At 43.9% G+C, this 22,676-nt stretch overlaps 1 protein-coding gene across 6 annotated transcripts in view; it reads right to left on the bottom strand.

Moving 5' to 3' along the window:
• Positions 1–452: 452 nt before the first annotated feature.
• Positions 453–22,676, bottom strand: part of LOC122015230 (pseudouridine kinase-like) — a 30,896-nt gene continuing 8,672 nt past the window's right edge. For 5 of the 6 annotated variants that reach the window (XM_042572005.1, XM_042572007.1, XM_042572006.1 and 2 more), the window contains 5 exons: positions 19,831–19,928; positions 19,617–19,731; positions 1,495–1,577; positions 877–1,405; positions 453–803 (listed from right to left, as the gene is read on the bottom strand). In XM_042572005.1, the coding sequence (XP_042427939.1) occupies positions 757–803; positions 877–1,405; positions 1,495–1,577; positions 19,617–19,731; positions 19,831–19,928 (872 nt within the window). In that variant the 3' untranslated portion in view covers positions 453–756. The remainder of the gene's footprint in view (positions 804–876; positions 1,406–1,494; positions 1,578–19,616; positions 19,732–19,830; positions 19,929–22,676) is intronic. The other variant, XM_042572003.1, reaches the window with a different exon arrangement.

The following is a 22,676-nucleotide window of genomic DNA, read 5'->3' as shown; positions in this document are numbered from 1 at the left end:
AAATGCTAAGTTACTTAACAATATTAATAATTTAGAGACTAAATATTGATTTAATTTATATTCTCCAAATTAAAATTAAATATAAATTCCAGTCTAATATGATCTTGATAAGAATAAATAAATCTGATTTTACCAAGTCATTTTTTGGATTTCTACCTTCTTATACAATATGTTTTATAATTTTTTGGTTCATAATTAATTATTATCTTATAAGAGTAATATCTTCAAAATCTAAATTGATAAAGTACCTTGTAAACATAAACCTTAATGAGTCTTACACATTTTATAAGTTTCAGGCTTTTGAGCCCTTCTCTCAAATACTCGTATTTATTGAAGCATTTTTTAGGGAAAAAAAAGTATACTTAACGAATAGAGGATATTAATTATTAAGCGTGCTAATTTGGCACGTATTAAAAAACATACTGCAGTTTATTTTGGAAGAAGAATGATCATTTCTAACAGTTTATCAAATCTCAACTCTAAAAATGGCATATTCAGAGTTTGTAACTTAAATACATTCTACATTCAGCTGAGACAGTTGAATGAAGTAGAACTTCAAAATTGAGAACATACGACTTCTGTAAAACCTCGTCTGAGCTTGCGCGCGAAGAAGTTCATACATTCATACATTCTCGCCAAAGAAGTTCAACAATATTCCAAAGAAAAGGGCAAAAAACCTCATCTGAGCATGCGCACGATGAAGGGCAGTATCACAATGATCCGCCAATTCAACTTCTGTAAATTGAGAATTTTTATTCAAACTAGTAGATGTTTTACACCAGATAGAATAGACTCAGCTTCACCTGCAAAATGGGAAACAATAACAAATTGTTAGTCACTTGTATGCAGACCTATTTCAAGTCTTTGGAAGTAAACCTGCTAGATCTTTCATATTAAATTCAGCCGGAACGTTTGTTTTGCTCTCGACTGCAGCTTTCGCGACGGCGATACCAATGGCTACACTTCGCATTAGATCCAAACCAGAGCAGATTGATGCAATGACTCCAGCAACCAAGCAGTCACCTGCTCCAGTGGGGTTCACTACAGATGAGTTGAGTGCGGGGAAATGGTAGGCCTGAAATTCCACTCCCAGCTGGCCTTCATCAACAATCGCATGCGGCATACTGCTAAAGCTGGCCAACTTGCTGCTCTTCAGGTCTTGGATTTTACATTGCGGCCAGTCTCTAAAACAAAGGAAAACACCAGCTTGACCAAGCGTTACAACAAGACATTTGATGCCTTTGCAAAGCACAAAAGAAATCGCAGGCTTCAGCATTTGAAATAAGGATTCCACCGAATGCATTTTGCTTCCATTGGGATCCAATTGAAATTTGAATTCTTTTTCAGGCAGTAAAGAATTTGCCATTGCGATAAGCTCAATTTCATTAGGAGAAGCATAAGTTATCTGCGAAGGTAAAGATGAATAGAATCAGCAGGCATACTAGAATAAATCTCATCATAGAAAGAAAATGTTGACTTGATTATACTACTCACATAATTCACAATGCTTGAGATTCTTGTAGATTTTTTAACTGACACCGGCTCAAACCACACTGGTATGCCAGATCCAGCTGCTACTGCAAGAAGCAAGAAAAGATAGATTATGCACTAGACGGTAATATATACACCGAGAGAGGCTTAAATGATTAAATCCATTTACTGAATATAGCATATAGTCCATATATTTTGTGAATTTACGAATGATAACTACAAGAAGATGGATTCCACTTCCCATTACTTAAAAAGTATAAAATTAATCTTAGTCCATATTTTAATGACTCAAATTGTAAGAAATAGAGACGAGTCAAAAATAAACTAATCAGAACGGGTGGATAGGAAGTACCTAAAAAAACAATTATGCAATTAGATGGTTGTTGTAAAACTAGTGTTGCAAACATTCTATTAAGTATAAAAACAAGGTGGTCAGAAGGCAGCCTAGAATCCAAAATCTCAAACCACCTTTAAAATGAGACTTAATATGATAAAATAGAACAAAAAATTATCTCTATAAACAACAATAAACTGATACCCAACAAATCGATGCCAGGTACAAATATTTTTGTCTAATCAGTGAAGTTATTTCTAGTAATACTCAAAACTATTAAAAATTAATTTTTTTTGCTCTTTACTTTCTGAGCACTTGATTTATAAAATATTGTTAGTTGTGCCATAGTATGTTTTTTTTTTCCTTTTAAACTAAGGAGCACATGCCAAGCACACAAGAAAGCTTCATTTAATTTTAAAACACTCACTCTTTTTTACTTTTAATGATATTTTAATCAATATCACATTAAGGGAAATCAGAAATATTTCTAATTGATCCAACCTAACTATCCCCTTTTTTTCTGATTAAAAAAAAAAAACAACCCGGTGCACAAAGCTCCCGCTATGCGGGGTCCTAGGGAAGGATTCATTATACGCAGCCTTATCCTGCCTTTTTGCAAGAGGCTATTTCCATAATTCGAACCAGTGACCTTTGTGACACAACAACTTTACCGTTGCGCCAAAGCTCCCCTTTCCTTTTTTTCTCATTGATAAATTACATTTTGCATAATCAGTTTCAGTTGCATTTATAAAACCTTTAATTTCTAAAATTTCTCTCCATCAGACAAACTCTTTCTATTAATACTCTTTCATCAATTTGATATTTTGATTTCTTTATATCACATTAAAATTTATTATCTGCAAACTGCTATGGACCTAATTCAATTTTGAAAATCAAAACCTAAGCAAGCTCAGAAACTATATTTTTAATAGAACCCTACCAAACAATTGCACATGAACTTGGAGCGTATATTTCCATAATATACTTGAAACTATACGATTTGCATGGCAGTTATTGTGATTCTTTGTAATTGCAGGTTAATCTTGAATGGATATAGTAAAAAAAATACATATACCCACGAAATAATTTTAATGAAAAAGAAAAAAGTTAGAACTAAAGGTCATCTCTGAATCTATCTCTTTTTTTCTCCCATTTCCAATAAACTTTTTCATTGGCATTTTCTGGCAAGTTCTAACACCACTAACTCTAATTAAACACCAACGTGCAATTAGAGATTAGAATTAAAACCATCTTTAATAGTTCCTCCTCATTTTCTATTATAATTTATAAATTGCCCTAACTGTCACAAAATATACAAAATTCCAAATGTCTTGGTTAGTAGTCTCGCATCAACAACCGTCACTACAAGTGATAAAATCTGAACAGAAGATAACTAAAAGAACTTGGAGACAGGAAAGAAGGATTGGTGTTTCTTCTTTCCCTTGAAATTTATCTTCTAAAAGACTAGGCGAAAATTGGAAAAACTATTTTACTTTTTCACTTTTCTTTGTACTGATCAAACTCCATTAAAATGCATTCATTCTTTCCTTGACTGTCCCTCCAGAGTAACCAAAAAATAACTTCCACTTATCCAACCTTCTGAACTCTCTTATCATCCAAGTAAATAAGATGAAAGAAAAAGTAATTCTTTCATTCTACTTTTCCATCCAATTCACTTACCTTCACTTTTCTGTTTCCAAGTAACTATTATTTCTTGACTACCTGAGACACTGGTCTATACTTCTTTACTAATGCTAAAGTATGCCTAGCTGACATCATAAAGTTTGGGCAATTTATCAAAATGCACCCATGAGTTACTTTTTTTACTGGAACTTCGACATTTTTCTCAGTATACCCTTCCATTTCAAAATTCCTACCACAGATGTTTCACAAGTCGGTAAGAAGCCTGTTGAGTAGGTTGGGGAGCGCCGTTCCTTAGCTGGCTTACTAATTCTGAACATTCTGTTGTATCTGTGAATTCTATTGTACATTTTCAGCAAACATTTGATCTAAAATAATGATAACCTCAAGTTGTCTACAGGGTCCTTAGGATCTTCTTTGGCTTGCTTTCTCTCCCACGTTCACTGTTCCTAAGGAAAGTGGCAGAACTCTCTTTTCTTTATATCCGGGCAGCTCATTCAAACAGTGGAGGTAATGTGAGGAAATCGCATAGCCCGCTTCCTTCACGGGCCCAAGCAAGTTATCAATAACAATCTTGACTGCATTAAATCGCGTAGCGTTGGTTCATAACGTTTTTGTCTTGTCATCGCGTAGCGTAAATAGCGAAGCGTATAGCGCAAGCTTTTCGTGCACGTCAATGTTTAAATTAAAAAAAATAAAATATACTTATATAAGTAAAATAAAAATACCATAACCTATAATTAATCATAATAATTCATTACATGTCAAAATATCTCATAACAACAATTTAAAAAGTCTTATAATTAAAACAACATAACCTAAAAAAAATCAATATCATCCAATTTTATATCACTATCATCATCAATAGTGTCTATGGTTGAAAATTTTCAACTATCAAAAGTTGTTGGAATTACTCCATAATTTTCAGCATCAAGATGATTATCTTCCACATCAACAAGACTCAACCTTGCTTGTTTGTCTTTGCTTCCACCTATTATATAAGAGATACGACATTTAAGAATCAATTATAGGTGAAGTAGATATAAATAAATAATTTGCATATGCTTAGTGCTTACTTGAATTTTCAACAACTCTTTTTTTTTTGAATTCGTAAGAGGAACTTCAACTATATCCTCAACATCTTCGATTCGCTTATCTGAGTCGAAAAGACTTTCAAAGGTAGCCAACGGCACACTCACAATAGGATCACTTTCAAATAATTCATCATCTTCAAGCCATTTAGTAGTTACAGGGAGAACTGGACCTTCTTTCTCAGTTATCCATTCATCATCCGAATTAATTTCATCAACTACAATGGGATCAATCTTGTCTCTCCTCCTAATGCTTCTCTCCCTAAGCTTGAAGTTATATTTCACAAACACCAACGCATTCAACTTTGCATGTTCAAGCCTATTTCTCTTTTTTGTATGAATCTAATATTACAAAGAAGAAAACATATATATAAAAATTAAAAATAAACAATGATATGAAAATTATAAAACAATTAAAATTCAAGTAGAGTTAGAAACTTAGAATACTCACCGATTCAAAAGTACTCCAATTTCTTTCACATTCCGAAGCACTACAAGTGAGACCAAGCACTCGAATTGCAAATGTAGTAAGCTCGGGTGTCTTACTTCCAAAACATTCCCACCACAAGACTAATAAGTATTAACATTAAAAAAAATTACAAGAATGTATATTGATCCGGCGGTAAGAAGGGAGGGCCCACCCTCTGAAGGGTCCCAGCCTAAGGAAGGATGGAGGGCTGGCCAGCGAATAATGGTCCGAGCGGAGCTATAGATAACCCATCCATGGGCTTGGGTTTCCGACGCCAAGGCAGGAAGATCGAAGGGCCGAGCGGAAGTCCGCCCCGAAGGGCCGATCGGGTGGTCCATTCGGCCGGGATAGGCGAGGAGGGTGGAGCGGCCTATGCGCTCGGCATGGGTTATGGGATGTCAGCAGAAGCATGTGATGATTAGGCCATACACAAGATCACACGATGGAGGATCTTGCCGCCACATCGTGGAAGGTTCACATGAGTAGTATGGCCTCGTGGGACGCCTTCCGATGCATCCATATCTCGGCACGGCCCTTCCGATGCACTCCATACCGGCGGTCGGCGGTGGTTGCTTTGACCGCGCGCCAGGCTTCTTCGAGAGGTCTATAAGGCCTCCATTTCTTCATCGAGGTACGAGGGTCTCCTACTTAAAAGCCACTTTTTCGCTATTCCTCGCCGACTGAGGCTGAGGGTCGTCACGGACACCCGCCGCTCGGTTTACCGCAGTTCGCGGAGCGCCGAGGATCTGAGGAGTGCAGTGCCCAGTGTCCGCTGGCTCGGTTCGACAGATCAAATCGCGCCGTCTGGAACGCTCCCGCATCCGATCGGAAACAATGGAGGCTGGACGACAACATACGGTGGCGCTTTCGGACGGAAGAACTCAAGCTCGTCGAGATAAGGGCCATGAACTTGTGGAACAAAAAAAGCAAAGCGGCCCGAGCAACAGCAACATCTGCGTCGGTGGCCGAGCGGAAGCACCTCCACCCACCGTCGCATTCCATCGAGCCTTGTTTCGCACTCAAGTCGAACCACCAAGAGATAGGGATCATCTTCGACGAGATGCCAAGGCGGGATGTAAAAGGAAAGCTCCCCGGACTCATCTCCCGAGCGGATCAATCGCCAATTCTCGAGGCTATTCTACGAGACCTCTACCCAGCACTACGTGCCTCCGACGATCGGCGAGTACAACGGAACAACGGACCCGGATGATCACCGGTAAGTTTGATAACACTACACTCCATCAATATACGATGGAGTAAAGTCGCCGCCTTCCTTACAACTCTCTGGATCGGCTCAACGGTGGTTTCGGAGGTCACGGACGGATCCATCACTAGCTTCAAGGACTTCCGAACGGCCTTCCTCCACCACTTCGCCAGGAGCCGACGCTAGACAAGTGTCAGCTTGTTTGCCATCAAGCAAGAGTCGAGAGAATCGCTGCGAGCTTACATCCAGCGATTCAACCAAGTGGCGATGGATATCCCAACGGCCACATCAGAGACGATGATGAATGCCTTCACGCAGGGCCTTGTGGATGGGGACTTCTTCCGGTCGCTCATCCGAAAGCCGCCCCGAGATTATGATCATATGCTACATCGGGCCAACGAATACATTAACGTGGAAGAAGCGCAAGCCGCCCGGAAAAAGGAAACTCCAACAGAGCGGGCACCGCTCAGCAGCCACCTAGAGGACCGAGGGCAGAAGCAATCCGATCCCCTCGTGTAAGGTCCCAAGTACAAGAAGTAGCTGTCGCTCGAAGCAAGCCAAAGAGGAGATGGACCCCGATGTTCTGCTCCTTCCACCAGACGGATACGCACAACACCAGGGATTGTCGAAGTCTGCCCTTCGTGGCTCACCCTGTGCCGCGGAATGCCGTACGGCGATCTACCTCAGCCGATCGGCGACAAAGAACTCAGGAAGCCGATCGGACGCGAGTTGATAGGCCACGGCAACAGACTCCCGATCGGCATCGCTCACCCAGGCGAGAGAATCGCCGAGCGTCCAGAGAACGGTCCCAACCATCCGCTCGTGAAGAGGAAAATAAAAACAACACTTCCCGAGGCGAGATTAATGTCATCGCTGGTGGGCCGACCGGAGAAGACTCCAACCGAGCCAGAAAGGCGGGCGTCCGGCAGCTGCAGATCCACGCAGTCGGTTGTAGCCAAGAGCGGGCCAGTGGACCGGAAATCACTTTCGGGCCCGGAGACTTAGAGGGAGTCAAGTTCCCTCAGACGCTCTGTTCATTAAAGCGGTAATAGCAAATTACACTATTCATCGCGTATTAGGGAGCCCGGTCAACATCATATTCAGAAGGCATTCGATCACCGAAATCGATCGAGCCGAGCCGCTACCCACGACAACGCCCGCTCACGGGTTCGCAGTAACGGCGCGTCGGTCGAAATCCAATGGCTACCTCGTTGGGAGAGGAGCCAGAGGACCAGACAATAAATTTCGTGGTGGTCGATTCTCCTCGCCTTACAACGTCATTTTGGGACGACCGCGCTCAAGGAATTCCGAGCGGTCGCCCCAACCTTCCACCGAAGATGAAGTTCCCGTCAAGACAAGGTGGGAGAGGTACGGGAGACCAGCTGGCAGAGATGGTCCGAGCGGAATCCAACTCCACTAGAAGGCGCCTCGAATCGAGGTAAATGCTATCACCGAAAAGCCACCCGCCTTAATTTATGAAGAAAAGAGGAGGTGCAGATTCATCCGACCCGATCGGAGGCCACGACTTTGTTGCCTCGATCCGGAGGAGAAGCGAAGGAGGAGTCGATCCAATGTCTCCGACTAAATCATGATGTGTTCGTCGTCGACATACGAATCGCCTGAATTTCGCGGCATAACAGAAGACGAGTCAGACGTCCGACCGGACGCCAAGCCGATAAAGCAATGAACAGAATGCAATCATCCGAGCGGAAGTAGAGAAATTTCGGAGGCCGGCCATGAAGTGCAGTTCCCGAGTGGCTGGCTAACGTGGTATTAGTCTCCAAGCCGGGCGGCAAGTGGAGAGTCTGACTTCGGGACTTGAACAAAGCACGCCCAAGGACTTCTATCCTCCGCCTGATAGATCAGTTGGTGGACTCTACGGCATGAATTAATTGCATGCTCGACGCCTACCAAGGATATCGTGATCTGCCGCCCGGAAGATCAAGAAAAGTAAGCCAGCCGCGACATATTGCTATAATGTGATGCCGTTCGGATTGAAGAACGGGGCCACTATCAACGCTTGATGAACAAGGTGTTCAAGGAGCGGATCGGGCGAAGTCTGTGTGGACGACATTCTTATCAAATCCGTCCGAGCGACCGATCTTGTCGAGGATATGGAAGAAACCTTCCGAACGCGCCAAATATGGAGTCAAGCTAAATCCCAGAATGTCTGTTCGGAGCAAAAGGAGGCGTTTCTTGGGGTACATAGTGACCGAGGGGGAATCAAGCAAATCCTGAAAGCCCTGCAGACACGCCACCCCAAGAAATACAAGAGAAGTGCAAAGGTTAACCGGTCGGATAACCGCTTTGTCCAGATTCATCTCAACCGCCGACCGAGCCTTCCATTCTTCAAGATCTCGCAAGGCTACTAAGTTCCAGTGGGATGAAGAATGTGACCAGGCAAGAATCGAAGACATATCTTAATTCTCCGCCTGTTAGCCAAGCCGATCGGGGTGAGTCACTTTATATTTATTTGTCATCGATCGAGCATGAGGCTCAACACTTGTGAGGGCAAGCGGTGAAGAGCCGTGTATTTTCTAAGCCACATTTTAAAAGATTGAATCTCGCTACACCGGCTCGAGAAGTTGGCCTTTGCTTTGTTCTAGCCGCGCCTTCGACCGTATGTTTTGGCGACACCATCATCGTTGTCCGGACGAATCCACTAAGAGTATCTTGTTGAATCCGAGCGTCGGACGGCTCGATGTAATCGAGTGAATTTGACATCCATATCAGCCCCGCCGGCGATCAAAGCCCAATCCTTGGCTGATTTTGTGACCAAGTGCAAAGGCCGGAGCCGGAAGCTACGTGGAGAATATATGTGGATGGGTCCTCCACTCGGCTCGAAGTGGGATTGGAATATCACGCTCTCACCTCGGGAAGAGAAGATGACCTATCCGTCCTACCGGATTACAAAGCTACCAACAACGGAGGAGTATGAGGCCCTCATAGCCGGATTGCAGGCCGGTGGGTGCTGGTCGGGTGACTCTCTATTCGGATTCACAGTTGAACAACTCTCTCGCACCTTTGAAATCAATAGTGCTCGGCTTAAACTCTACGTTGAGGCCTTTGAAAAACTCAAAGCCACTTTTCGAGAGGTTCTTATACGGAAGATCCCTGAACGGAAAACCAGGCAGCCGATGTAGCCAGACTCGCGAGTTCAATAACACCAATAGCCATTCAGCAACCAATTGAAAAAGTACTGCTGGTGGCGCACGTCGATCGGATGCAAGGCCTCACGTTTCCAAGCGACTGGAGGACACCTATTATAGAATTTCTTCGTTCGGGCACCACACCCTCAGATGAATATGCAGCCCAGCTCCTCAGAAGAAGAGCCGGTCGGTTTACACTCATCGGAGATCAGCTTTACAAGAAAGCTTTCTCGCGCCCGTTGCTGAAATGTGTAAGCTCGGAGGACTCAGCTTACATCCTCCAGGAAGTACATCAAGGATCATGCGGGGGTCATCCGGGCGGACGCTCGTTAGACATCTTGGCCGGATACTTTTCGCCAACTTTACAAACAGATGCCGCTCAATATCTACCGCCTTTCATGCCGTATATCACAACTTCTCCCACCGACCCAAGAAATGAAGGCGTTCGCCTGCTTCGACCAACGGGAATGGATATTGTCGGTCCATTTCCAATGGCGGGCAGAGGAAATTTTACTAGTGGCGGTAGACTACTTCTCCAGTGGGTGGAGGCCGAGCCGCTAGCAAAGATCATCGAGCAAATGATTAAAAATTCATCCGCAACACATCATTTGTCGGTTCGGCATCCCTCGCCGACTAGTGTCCGGCAACGGCGGCACAGGAAGATGTTAAAGGATGGTGCAAGAGCTACGGCGTTGAGCAACATTTCACATCCGTGGCCCATCCTCAAAGCAACGGTCAAGCTGCCAACCGGAAATTCTCCGTATTCTGCGCACTCGGCTCGATCATTTAGGAGGAAGTTGGCCGGACGCCAGGCGTCTTGTGGGTCATCCGAACGACGCCAAAAGAAGGGATGGGAGTCACACTGCTCCATTTGGTGTACGGCGGTGAGGCCGTCATTCCGGTCGAAGTCGGCGTAGTTAAGCCGGATCCAGAGCTACGATGATGACAACGCCGAAAGGAGAAACATGGAGTGGATTTGGTATAAGAGGAGAGGGCAAAGCATCCGTTCGACGGCGCATCATCAACGAACGGCAAAACTATAACCGTAGCGTCGTATTCCCGATCATTCCGTGTCGGCGACCTTGTCGGAAGAAAGTCGGCGACGCCGCAAAGTCAAGCCGTGGGCGGTGTCCTTCAAAATCATCGAGAAGCTCGCTCGGTGCGATTATTCGAAGACGAGGAAGGTCGCCACCAGATAGCCGTGGGCGCGAACCACCTCCACCCGGGTGAAAGGTGTGCCTATGTAAATCATCTTGTGTACTTTTTTCGACTGAATACTTAAATTGCAGAAACGAAAAATCAAGAGAACAATTCGGACGGAGATAAATTATCCGAGCCAAAATGCTCGACGCAGCAGACCCTGAGCCGTTCGGCCAGGAGTACGTTCTCCGAGCTGGGTGGAAGGGGCATATGGATTATCCGAGCCAGGCGCCCGAATAGCGAAGGCCCCCTAGCCGATTATATTCGCAAGCAAATGACCCGTGCTGTTCGGCCGGGCACAAAGACTGTCCAAACGCGAGATAAGATATGAAGGCCAAGGTCGCTCGACCTGGTAAGGAGTTAGCCTTCAAGGCCGACGAGCACCGTCGTTAAAGATCGAGAGCCGCGTCGACCGGCTATAAAAACCGAGCGGAAAACCGACGAGCACCGTCGTTAAAGATCGAGAGCCGCGCCGATCAGCTATAAACATCCGCGCCAACGAGCACCGTCGTTAAAGATCGAGAACCGCGCCGACCGGCTATAAAAACCGAGCGGAAAACCGACGAGCACCGTCGTTAAAGATCGAGAGCCGCGCCGATCGGCTATAAACATCCGCGCCGACGAGCACCGTCGTTAAAGATCGAGAGCCGCGCCGACCGGCTATAAAAACCGAGCGGAAAACCGACGAGCACCGTCGTTAAAGATCGAGAGCCGCGCCGACCGGCTATAAAAACCGAGCGGAAAACCGACGAGCACCGTCGTTAAAGATCGAGAGCCGCGCCGACCGGCTATAAAAACCGAGCGGAAAACCGACGAGCACCGTCGTTAAAGATCGAGAGCCGAACCTATAAAACCGAGCGAAAACCGACGAGCACCGTTAAAGATCGAGAGCCGCACCGACCGGCTATAAAAACCGAGCGGAAACCGACGAGCACCGTCGTTAAAGATCGAGAGCCGCTCGCTATAAAAACCGAGCGAAAACCGACGAGCACCGTCGTTAAAGATCGAGAGCCGCTACCGACGACGCTATTCCGACTACCGACGAGCACCGTCGTTAAAATCAAGTCGGACCGCGACTATAAATACCCAATGCATTTAACGAACATCGAGCAAAATACGCAGCGACAGGCCTCCCGCCGGACTTTATGCAATGGGCAAAGCCGATCGGACGCGTGACGGTGAACGCTTAAGAGCATGACTGACTCTAAGCATACACGTTAAGCAAACAAAAGAATATTATGGATAATGAGTAAGAAGACAAAAGCAGATGGGCATCGTTGCATTAAAGGAAAAATTAGGCCGAACGGCACGTACAAAAATTTTGCATCCGCCGAGCGGATGAAATACAGAAAGCACTTAACTCGCCTCACTCAGGGTCTTCAAAATTAAAAAAGGCGTCCGGGATATCATCGATCATGGCCGCCAGGTCGGAGGCGGGAATATGCATTCCCTCAGGCAGGTGGCCACCCCTCTTGAAGTACGCCATGGCGACCTTGACCGCTTCGGCGAAAGTAGAGGAGACGCTGCCACCGAATTTTACGCCGAACCTCTCCGAATGGAGGTATTCCTGGCGCGCTGCTGCTAAGCGACTCGGCTCTCCCTCTTTATATTTTTTGAGCACCGCCCGGGAGGCGATTAAGGAATCTTGGAGGGCCTTCAAGTCCATCGCAGCCTTTGTGCGTTCTGCCGAACGGTCCTCTCGCTCGGCGTTCAGCTGGGCCTCCAGATCCTTGGATCGCTGATCTAGCGCACGGACTTCGACTTTCATTTTATCTAGATCAGCAATTGCTCGCCTCTTCCGACCATTGGCGTGCTTCACGTCCCCGTCCCGCTTCTTCACCAAGTCTTCGAGTCGGGCCACCTCTGCAGCCAGATCGACAGCCTTCTTCTGTTCGGCCTCAAGAGCTTGTTTCTCCCGCTCGGCCGTGGGACCTCCCGATACTTGAAGTTTTTCCAGGAGATCCTCCAACTCGGCTAGCCGATGGCTAGTGGCGATTTGCTCAGCCCAGCGCTGTAAAGGAAATAATGGAGTCAGTAACCAAACAGTGGCATGGTACAGGAAGAAAAATGAATTTACCTGAGTGGCCTGCTGCATATTGTTGTCGCCGAGCTGCTTGGGCGTCATGAGGGCCACTTGAATCTGGGCGTCCTCAAAGAGCTTGGCGAGTGGACCCGTCAGGGTTACTTCGTGGACAGGGCTCGATGGCCGATCGGCTGATAGTAAATATTCCTCCGATGGGAATCGGAGGGTAGTCTTGATAGTCGGATGGCTGGACGGCGCTTCTTCAGTCGCGGCCGCCTGATGCAAGGACTCCCCTATGGTGGAAGTTTCGCCCAACCGACGTAAGCGGCGGCGAGTTCGGGGAGGAGAGCCGGAGGACTGTGCGGTGGGCGAAACCACAGGGGTCCCGATCTGTGATGGCGTGCGATCCGGCGAAGTCACGTCGATTGGCGCCTGTGGTTCCGCCTCTTGGGTCGGCGGACGGCTGGAACGTTTCGACACTTCGGACGAACATCCTCGGCTACGCCGAGGAGAACCTCGGCTCGCCGAGGGAAAAGCCGGACGCAACCTCCGCTGCGCCGAGGGGCGCCCCCCGCTCTGCTGCGTCTGCCGGGCGGCTGGGGATAAGACCCCGCTCGGCGAGCTCTTTCTTGGTGGCCGCTTCAATCTCCACGGACTTTAATTTCAAATTAGCGGTAGCCTTGGAGCGCCACATGACTTCAGCTGCAGTAAAAGAAATTAAAATCAGTTAGACAAAAAAGAGTAAGAAAGTAAAGAATCCTTACTCATGCGGAAAGGTAGATTTGCCCGAACGGAAGACAATCCGAAAATATACAACACCCCCTTGAGCAGCAACTGGTCGATCTTGTATCGCTGACCGGACAACCAGTTCGCCGCATGGAGATAAGCTGGATTGCTTCTGAACTTGCCTAGCTCCGGCTGAGGCGGCACAGCGGTCTGCCATTTGGTTCGGAATGCTGGCCGCTCGGGAAATCGGATATAGAAGAAAAACTCCTTCCAGTGTTTGTTGGAGGTCGGCATATTATCAAAAAATCTAAAGCTTATTCTACTTTAGAAGATAAAAGTGCCCGGCTCGGATTGTTTGGGGTAGAAGAAGAAGTGGAATATTTTGGGGTCAAGGGGGATACTATGCAGCTTGAAGAGGACGACCACCCCGCTCAGCAGCCTAAAGGAATTCGGCACAAGTTGACCGAGCGGGATACGAAAATAGTTACAAACTTCCAAAATAAATCGATGGGTGGGAAACCTAAGGCCGCCCTGGAATTGGTCTAGAAAGAAACAAATGGTGCCGGTCAGCGGGTCATGGGGCCGATCGGCTGGGCTGGCTATAATTATTTCATGGTCATCTGGGATCCCGTACGTCCGAACCAGACGCCGAGCGCCCTCTTCGTCAAACCGACTCTCCATACTCATATACCATGGACCGTGAACATGGGTAGAGGGGTCAGAAGAGCTCGCCATCTCGAAGAGACAAAAGGATAGCAACGAAAGAGAGGTAAAACGGTTAGGAAAGACCTGGTAAGCGAGGAAAGAAGGCTCACTAAGAAGGGGATGGGCGGAGAAGATCGCCGGTGAGATGGTAGCTGCCGAAGAACAGGAGCTGGATCGCCGGAGGCCGCAGCAACAGAAGAGGCAGGGGGCAAAGCACGGGCAAAGATGCGTAGGCGGAGGAGGGCTAAGGCTTTATACGGCCGAAGTCGATGGGCCTCCACCGTCCGATCCAGGTCACGGGAAACAAGGACGCCATCGGGTCGTCCATTTTAAACGGAGGCGTCCCATCGTAAGTGACGCCGCCGTCACACAATGGTCGACACGTGGCGCTCTGTCACCAAGCGCAATTAATGCGCCCATACTGCGCATGCTTCGACTTAATGGAGAGGATTTGTGTGATTTTCAAGAAGATTTGGACAAGCAAACATTCCTGTTGAGCGACAAGACCACCATAACGAAGAGCCGAGCGGCTGAATTTGGAGGAAGGGCCGAACGGCCCCACGAATATTATAAGCAACGGAAAGGCGACGAACGCCCGCTCGGACACATAGTCCAGTCAGTCGGACTCACTGCCTCCTTCGACTAGACTTGAAGGGAAGGCAAGTGATCCGGCGGTAAGAAGGGAGGGCCCACCCTCTGAAGGGTCCCAGCCTAAGGAAGGATGGAGGGCTGGCCCAGCGAATAATGGTCCGAGCGGAGCTATAGATAACCCATCCATGGGCTTGGGTTTCCGACGCCAAGGCAGGAAGATCGAAGGGCCGAGCGGAAGTCCGCTCGGCTGGGACCGAAGGGCCGATCGGGTGGTCCATTCGGCCAGGATAGAGGCGAGGGTACAAAGGTGGCCGAGCGGCCTATGCGCTCGGCACGGATTATGGGATGTCAGCAGAAGCATGTCTGATGATTAGGCCGTACACAAGATCACACGATGGAGGATCTTGCCGTCACATCAGGGGAAGGTTGCTACAGTAGTAGTATGGCCTCATGGACGTCTTCCTGACAGATCCATATCTGGGCATGGCCCTTCTGACAGACCCATACCTGGGCATGGTCGAAGGCAGGTGGTTGCTTTGACTGGTGCGCCTAGGCTTCTTCGAGAGGTCTATATAAGGCCTCCATTTCTTCATCGGAGGTACGAGGGTCTCCTACTTAAAAGCCACTTTTTTGCTATTCCTCGCCTGACTTGAGCGTTGGAGGGCCGTCGTCGGGACACCCCTCCCGGCTCGGTTTTGCTGCAGGTTCGCCGGAGCGCTCGAGGATTCAGTAGGGAGTGCCACGTGCCCAGTGTCCGTTGGCTCCTGGTTCGGACAGGATCATATATAATTTTAAAATATGAATGCTAGTATAATTTTACAAGAACGTTTACAAGAAGAAAATTTTACCCGAGTTCGCAACATTCTTGTTCGTTTTGCTATTGGAGTTCCAAATTCTCCTTCAGCTTTATTATACAAGTCCAATTGGATGTCTGCTTTAAGACGATCATCAGAAGACAACATCCTATCCATGCAAGTATACAATCCATCTCTAACTTCATCACAATCAGAAAATCTTTCTTCATAATGCAATTGCAGGTTCAAATAGTACTCGGCCGCGTGTAGAGGATGATGAAGTTGTGGAGTCTATCGTGAATCAATTTTTTTCCAAATGGGCTTGTATTTTCTGTCAGCTCCCCCACAATTAAATTTTATTGTCTATTTTGCCTTATCCATAAGTTCATAAATATATCTCATGGTCGATCTCTCCTCCGAATCAACTTCCCTTAACATACTCACAAGAGGAACAACACTCTTAACACAAAATGCAACATGTGGCCAAAAGTTGGGATCATTAATAACAATTCTCTTCACGACTTTCCCTGAGTTGTTTGAGATAGTGGTGAACTAACCCAATCTTCGGAAGCAAACATTTGTTCAAGTGGCCTTTTAACCTTATCATACTCTAAAGAGTGAGAAATGAAGTAGCAAAGCAAGTAACAGCGGGACGGAGAATTTCTTTGCCGTTTGTATACTTTCTCATCAAAGAAAGTATAGTCCCATGACCATAAAGGAACTTCACAACCATCTTAGCTTGCTCAATTGTGTCAGAAAAAATCTTCAACTTCGCAATATCCTCCAACATTAGATCAATGCAATGCGCCGCACAAGGTTTCCACCAAATTCTATGTCTAGTCTCCATAATTTTTTTCCCCGCCTTAATGCAATTCGAAGCATTATCCGTGACAATTTAAATTACATTTTCCTCTCTCACCTCATCAACAACATCATCAAGATATTTAAAGTTCAATTCCCCATTTTTAATAGAAGTTGATGCATCAATAGATTTCAAAAAGAAAGTGCCGACGGGACTATTTACCAAAAATTAATCAAACTTCTATTCTTTCCATCCGTCCAACCATCGGACATAATAGTGCATCCATATTTTTTCCATGCTTTTTTATGCTCCTCATATATTAGGTTGATGCCATCAACCTCAGCTTTAAGTATCCAAGTTCTTAACTCATGCATTGAAGGAGGCTTGAACCCTCTTCCATATTCCGCAATGCCCTCAACCATAGGCAACCAATAAGGATCATTCACAACATTAAACGGAAGTGCGGCAGAGTATATAAAACGACCAACTCTACGCTTCACATCAACAGTGATCTTTTTTGTATGTCGAATTTAGAGTTTTTTGTCGAGGTTCAGAACTAACAAATCCATGAAGGGTACCTTTACCTTTTGATTCACCACTACCAGAACATCCAATTGAATTTCCCCCTACACTTCCAACTTTTGATGATTGCGTACTCATACTCTGGGGACCTTCACCAATCTCTCGTAACAATTCGGTTTGTTTGCTTTTAGATGCTCTAATTTTGTCAAGTGATTCTCTAATTTCTTTCTTAATATCATCCGGAACACTAACATAAGGTGCAACCCTTTTATGAGTTTGAGCTAAATGTTCTTTCAAACGAGTAATCCCTCCATTCGATATATGATGACAAAATTTGTACCGAACAGATTTTTCCCCTTCATTTTGATAACAATATTTCCAACCAATATCTTTTTTTGACAAATTCGTAGACATTGCAAACTCTAACCAGACAATCAAAATCCTAGAAAAACAAAAGAAAAAAATCAGAACAAATAATTAATTAATTAGAAAAAAATGGGAATCAATCAAGGCATCTAGAAGATCGATCCAAGGAATTGGATCGATCCTGTGATCGATGGAGATCCTTTCTGTTCGAACAGAAAGGGTCTGGATCACTGGATCGATCCAGGGCGTCTGGATCGATCACTGGATCGATCCAGACCCTAGATCGATCGAGTGATCGATCCAGACCCTAGATCGATCGAGTGATCGATCAAGACCTTTTTTTTTAACAGAAAGGATCGGGATCGATCACTCGATCGATCCAGATAACCGACTCGCGAAATCTTTGCTCCTTTGAGAAAAAAAAAAAAAAAAAAACGAAGAAACGAAGAAAACGAAAGGAAGGAGAAAAGCTTACCTCCAATCGTTGTCCCTCGCCGTCGCTCACAGGTCACTGCTCGTCGCTCGCCTTGTCGCCCGCCGATCACACCGCCGCTAGGTCTCTGCTCGCCACTCGCCTCTTGCAAGTTGTCGCTCGCCAATCGCCGCCTGTCGCCTCTGCCCTACCCTCGCCTCTCCCTACCTCGACGGTCACGATTCAACGCCTTTGCCCTACCTATTGTGTAAGCAATTTACAATTCTAGCGCTCGCTATGGGCCGCTAAGTCATGATAGCACACGCTATGTGCGCTATCTATGCTTTTGTCCCGAATAGCGTGGGCTATTCAGGACAATCGCTAATCAGCGAACGCTGCAGAGCGTTCGCTGATCGTAGCGCGCGATAGCGCGCTATTCATTGCTATTGAAAACCTTGATTAGATTTTCTTGCTTTTGCTGCAAAATTTCTCCATTGATTCACAAAGGTAGTCATGAATAAGAGCTACATTTTTCCATTAAAGATTGGGGAGAAAGGGTGGGTGCGCAGGTTGTATCCTAGAGTGTTTCTTTTTTCATTCAAAAGTATTGATTATAATTCTAGGATAAGACTAACACTTGGAATGCCCCTAGAAGATACTTTAGGTAATAGTTGTATAAAGAAGGTAGACCCCTAAAAAGGAGCTTCCATAACTCGTTGTTTTGCCACTTCCCTTCAGGAAAGTCAAACCTGACGTGGAAATAAGATGATCCTTCAACTCTTAGCCTGGCAAGATCCAAAAAGCTGTGACATTTCTTTCTAGCCATCAAACCCACATTCATTGGCCTCAAATGATAAAGAGAAAGGTTGCTCTTAGAAGAGGTAGTTTCCAAAAAATTAAGGAGAACAACAATCGTATTCAAGGCATCTTCAAAGTTGAATGCCTCTAAGACCTTTAAAATGAACAAGAGAAGCAGATTTAAGATAGAGTTGGTAAGTAAGCATACTCTATGTTTGGTCATGTTCTTGTGTAGTTGTATTGTAATAGCACCCTTTTGTTGTCTAGCAGCATGAACACTTTGGGTGAATTGATCAAACAAGGAACTTCTATAAAAGGTCTTTCCACTCATTCATCATAGAATCAGTGATTTGGTGGTGCTATGAGATAGCAAATTCTCATATAAAATCAAATCAATCATTCAGATCTATTGAGAGGTGAACCTATCTAATCTAAGATAGAAAGGTAGTTCTTCTCTATTGTTCAAGGGAAAGGGGAAAACATGTAGCATTTTGCCTAGATCTCATATTTCCCACATAGCTCGTTGATCAAATCAATGATTCCCTTCCCTTTTAAAGTGTTAGAAAGACTTTCATTTGGTATGTAGTGTAGCTCCTCAAGCTAGGTGTCCATCATCAAGGCAGGGCGAAAATGAAGTGAACTCAGGGTCATCACTTATTGTTTCGCTTTTGTTTGTGTCCAGTGACTCCAATCCATTGTTTGTGTTTGTTTTGTCGTATATCGTATTTCTATTCTATTTAACTTGTAAATCAAAAATTAATTTTTAATCTTAGCCACTGAATAAGCTGAAGCAATCCAACATTTTGGCTTTTAAGAGTTCAATTGAGGTTTAATTAAGATTGCTTAGAGTTCATTAGGTTGGCAGGTGATTAGGATCATGCAGGTTCAAATCAGGCCTGATTTGAACTCCTTTTGGCTAGTTGAAGACTGAACAAAATCTTAGTGTGAGTTGGCTTGATTCAATCAGGTTTTGTTGTGTTTAGCTGGATTGTGAGTTCCCTTAGCATATTTATTTCCCTTTTCTCTACTCACTCTAACCCATACCCAACCCCCGCTCCTCTTCTTTCTCGTTTCCTAATGTCAGCAACTCACTTCCAACCAAGGTGCGCAAACAGAGTCGCCAATGAGCAATGGCAGCCTTCCCTCTCCTTGGGAATTTGTCACCTTCCACAAGCAGCACTGCCACCCCTTCCCATGAGTATGTCTAAAAATATTATCGGGCATCAAACAATTCATTTCCTATGTGAAATACTTCACTGCATCAAAAATTGGCAAAAAGAATGACATGATATACATACTTCGGCAAGCAAATTCAAGTGATTGTGGATGTAAATTTGCATCAAGAAGCAACACCGGTGCAGAGCATATATAGCTCTGAAATTGCTGCACGAAATATGGAGTCAGGAACTTTTCCTGAAAGATGCAATTAGATGTGGAATTAGATATACAGATCAGTATGCTAAACATTCTTAGCAGTGTCACACAGGATCATTGGTGACAAGCTTATCTTACCACTGCATCCACACTTGCAACACCTGCTGCTAGTTCTCCATAGGAATCAAATATATTTGTAACAACCGGAGTTGCAATACTCTTTTCCTGCAGGATACCTATACAAGTAAATTGTAAGTACAAAATCATTAACAATAAAATTCAATAACCACGTATGTGAAGGCAACAAAATGTTCTTTACTAATGTAGTGATAGATCAGTGTGGCATTTAGGAAGTTATATGTTCTTTACTAATGTAGCAATAAATCAGTGTGGCATTTAGGAAGTTATACTTTCATATTTAAATTTTATTTATATCCAATTATCATGAAGCATGAAACAACAGGTTATCACAGACAAATAAACCTAATTTTATTATTATTATTATTAAGCATGATTTCTGGACCCGCATGAAAGAAATTGCCATCTAGATGTTTAAAATAGTCTTATCAAATATTTAGCCTATTGCACACACCATTAATGTGCTTGCATATGCTTATATACCAGTGTCATGGCATTCATGAATTGGTAATGGTGAGATGAGGAAAACAATGGAATAATTATGAGTAAGCATGCAAACAATCTCCTGAAATACACCTTGAGTCATCGTGTTATCAGCTTCTTCAATATCCTATTTTACATTGAAAGACATGATTGAATAGGATATAAGGATTCAAACAGGAACATCTTGGAAATTCGTATCTACAAAATAAGAGTTTAAAGTAGCTGTGTAGCACAAAATTATTTTAATGATATGTTTGGGTATTGTTTGTGATGAAATTAGAGTAGTTATGTGCACCCTTGTGTCGCACACCCCGCGAGCACCTCAATTTTTTTTTTTTTTGTTTATTTTTTTTTAAACTCTCGGTTATGTCAATCAAATTTTGTTTTTAGGGTTTAGGGGTTGGGTTACAATATTAAGCACAAAAAAAAAAAAATGAAAAAAATTTTGAGGTGCTCACGGGATGTGCGGCATAAGAGGTGCGGCATATCAAAACTCTAAATTTCATTACCTGACAAATCAACCAACAAACCTAGACAAATTTAGAGATACTTTTCAGTTAGGATTGTGTTTCGAGGACATTAACCAACTTATAGAAGAGAGCCTCAGACCTGTATCCTTGTAGCACTTTGGCAACTTTCCAGTTCTTGTGACAACCTTATTTCATGCCTAGTTATGTTGATTGGCTAACTATTTGTCTCAAAAGCTGGGGCCATTAGAAAAGGAACCAATATTTATTATTAATGCTGCTTTATGTGTGGTTTCCTCTTCTGTGGGTCACACTCCTACTCCACGTGTGGTGGGGTACTAGACTAGTTTGACTTTGACCTCACAACACATGAATTTGATTGAAACTCTCAGCACATGAGTTTGAACTTGATATATTTTGATGCAAATGAGATGGAAACTCTTGATAACTTGCTCTATACCATGGGAATATTTTAATCAATTAATAGTGCAAGAGGTGTTGAAGGTTCTAGTGCTGGTGTGAACCGATGTGCTGTCTCCTAGATATTAGAGAAGGATCGTAAGAACCATTGATAACATAATACAGCATGTTGTCTGCAACACGTTAGAGAAGATCATTTAGGTTTCTATTAGCCACTTGTGTCGTAAGATTGGTTTCAACATGATATGCTGATGAGGCAACCATGAGTAAGAGGATGGATAGAAGAATCCTTTTGTGTAGTTAGCATTGGGTAGCAGAATGGGTACATTTTCTTTCTCATGTTGATTCAGTTGAGCATTGACTTATGCTAGCTCTTACATCGGATAACAACTCTTTCCAAATAGCTTATCATTCTTTGGATCGACTCTTCCCAATACGATGCCACAATCTACATAAATAAAAGAATCTACCTTTATTTATTGTATCTGTGAATTCCTGAGACCTAGTAGGCAAGATTTGAATTTCAAGCACATGTTTATTTGTAACATAGTACGGATTAGTCAGTATATCGAACTATTAGGAAGATTCAGATTAATGGAAACTTTAAGTGAGTGTTTCTCCATTACATAGAGAAATCATAGAGGCAGGTATTTTCTACTATCAGAATTGGATTGAATGGTTCTGAAGTGCTTGTTTGACTTCTCATATTGATCTAGAATTATTGTATTTGATAGTACATTTTCTCCACTTGGTGCAAGTGCCACCTTATGTATTTTAGGTGCAAGAATACATTGATATTCTAGGGATATTCCTTATGAACATAAATCTAGCACACTTTTGGCAAAGGTGGTGCTAAGACCAAATGACAGACATGTAGTCACTATCTAAAGTTTGATGGTTAGATAGAGTTTTATCTCAAAATCTACTTGATTATCTTTATGCTACTATGTAGATTTCATTGCTTGGTATAACTTTATTGAAGACTTTACGAGAATGTTGCTTGTTAAGTGGTCATGGTTAGATGTTTCACTCATTGGCATACCCACTAAGGGACACTTGGATCAGTACTTAGTTGTTACCCTTAGATGAGAATATCGTAGTATTACGATTTGAGTAGTAAATTTGGAGACCAAATTTTTATTAGTGGGGAAAAATGTAATATACCAAAAATGTAGATAAAGATAAAATAATTAAAAGGTAACATAATTAAATGTTATTAAGGAAAATAAATATATTTTAGTAGATAATTTTTCAGGAAATAGGTTTATATGAATTTATGAAATTTTCTGTAATTTTTCTAAATTTTAAAGAATTCCTTTTATATTTTATTGGGGATAAACGAGTAGAAGAAAAGTTTGTTTTAGCTATCCTATTTAAATGAGGAAATGTTGATTTTCCAAAAATATATTTTTTGTTTTTCTCCCTAACCCTAAAATTCACGCCGACTCCTCTCTCTCGCGCGTCTCCCCTTCCTCT

The sequence above is a fragment of the Zingiber officinale genome, chromosome 8B (genome assembly GCF_018446385.1).
Source record: "Zingiber officinale cultivar Zhangliang chromosome 8B, Zo_v1.1, whole genome shotgun sequence".
NCBI lineage: Eukaryota > Viridiplantae > Streptophyta > Magnoliopsida > Zingiberales > Zingiberaceae > Zingiber > Zingiber officinale.
This window is presented reverse-complemented; position numbering and strand designations above follow the sequence as displayed.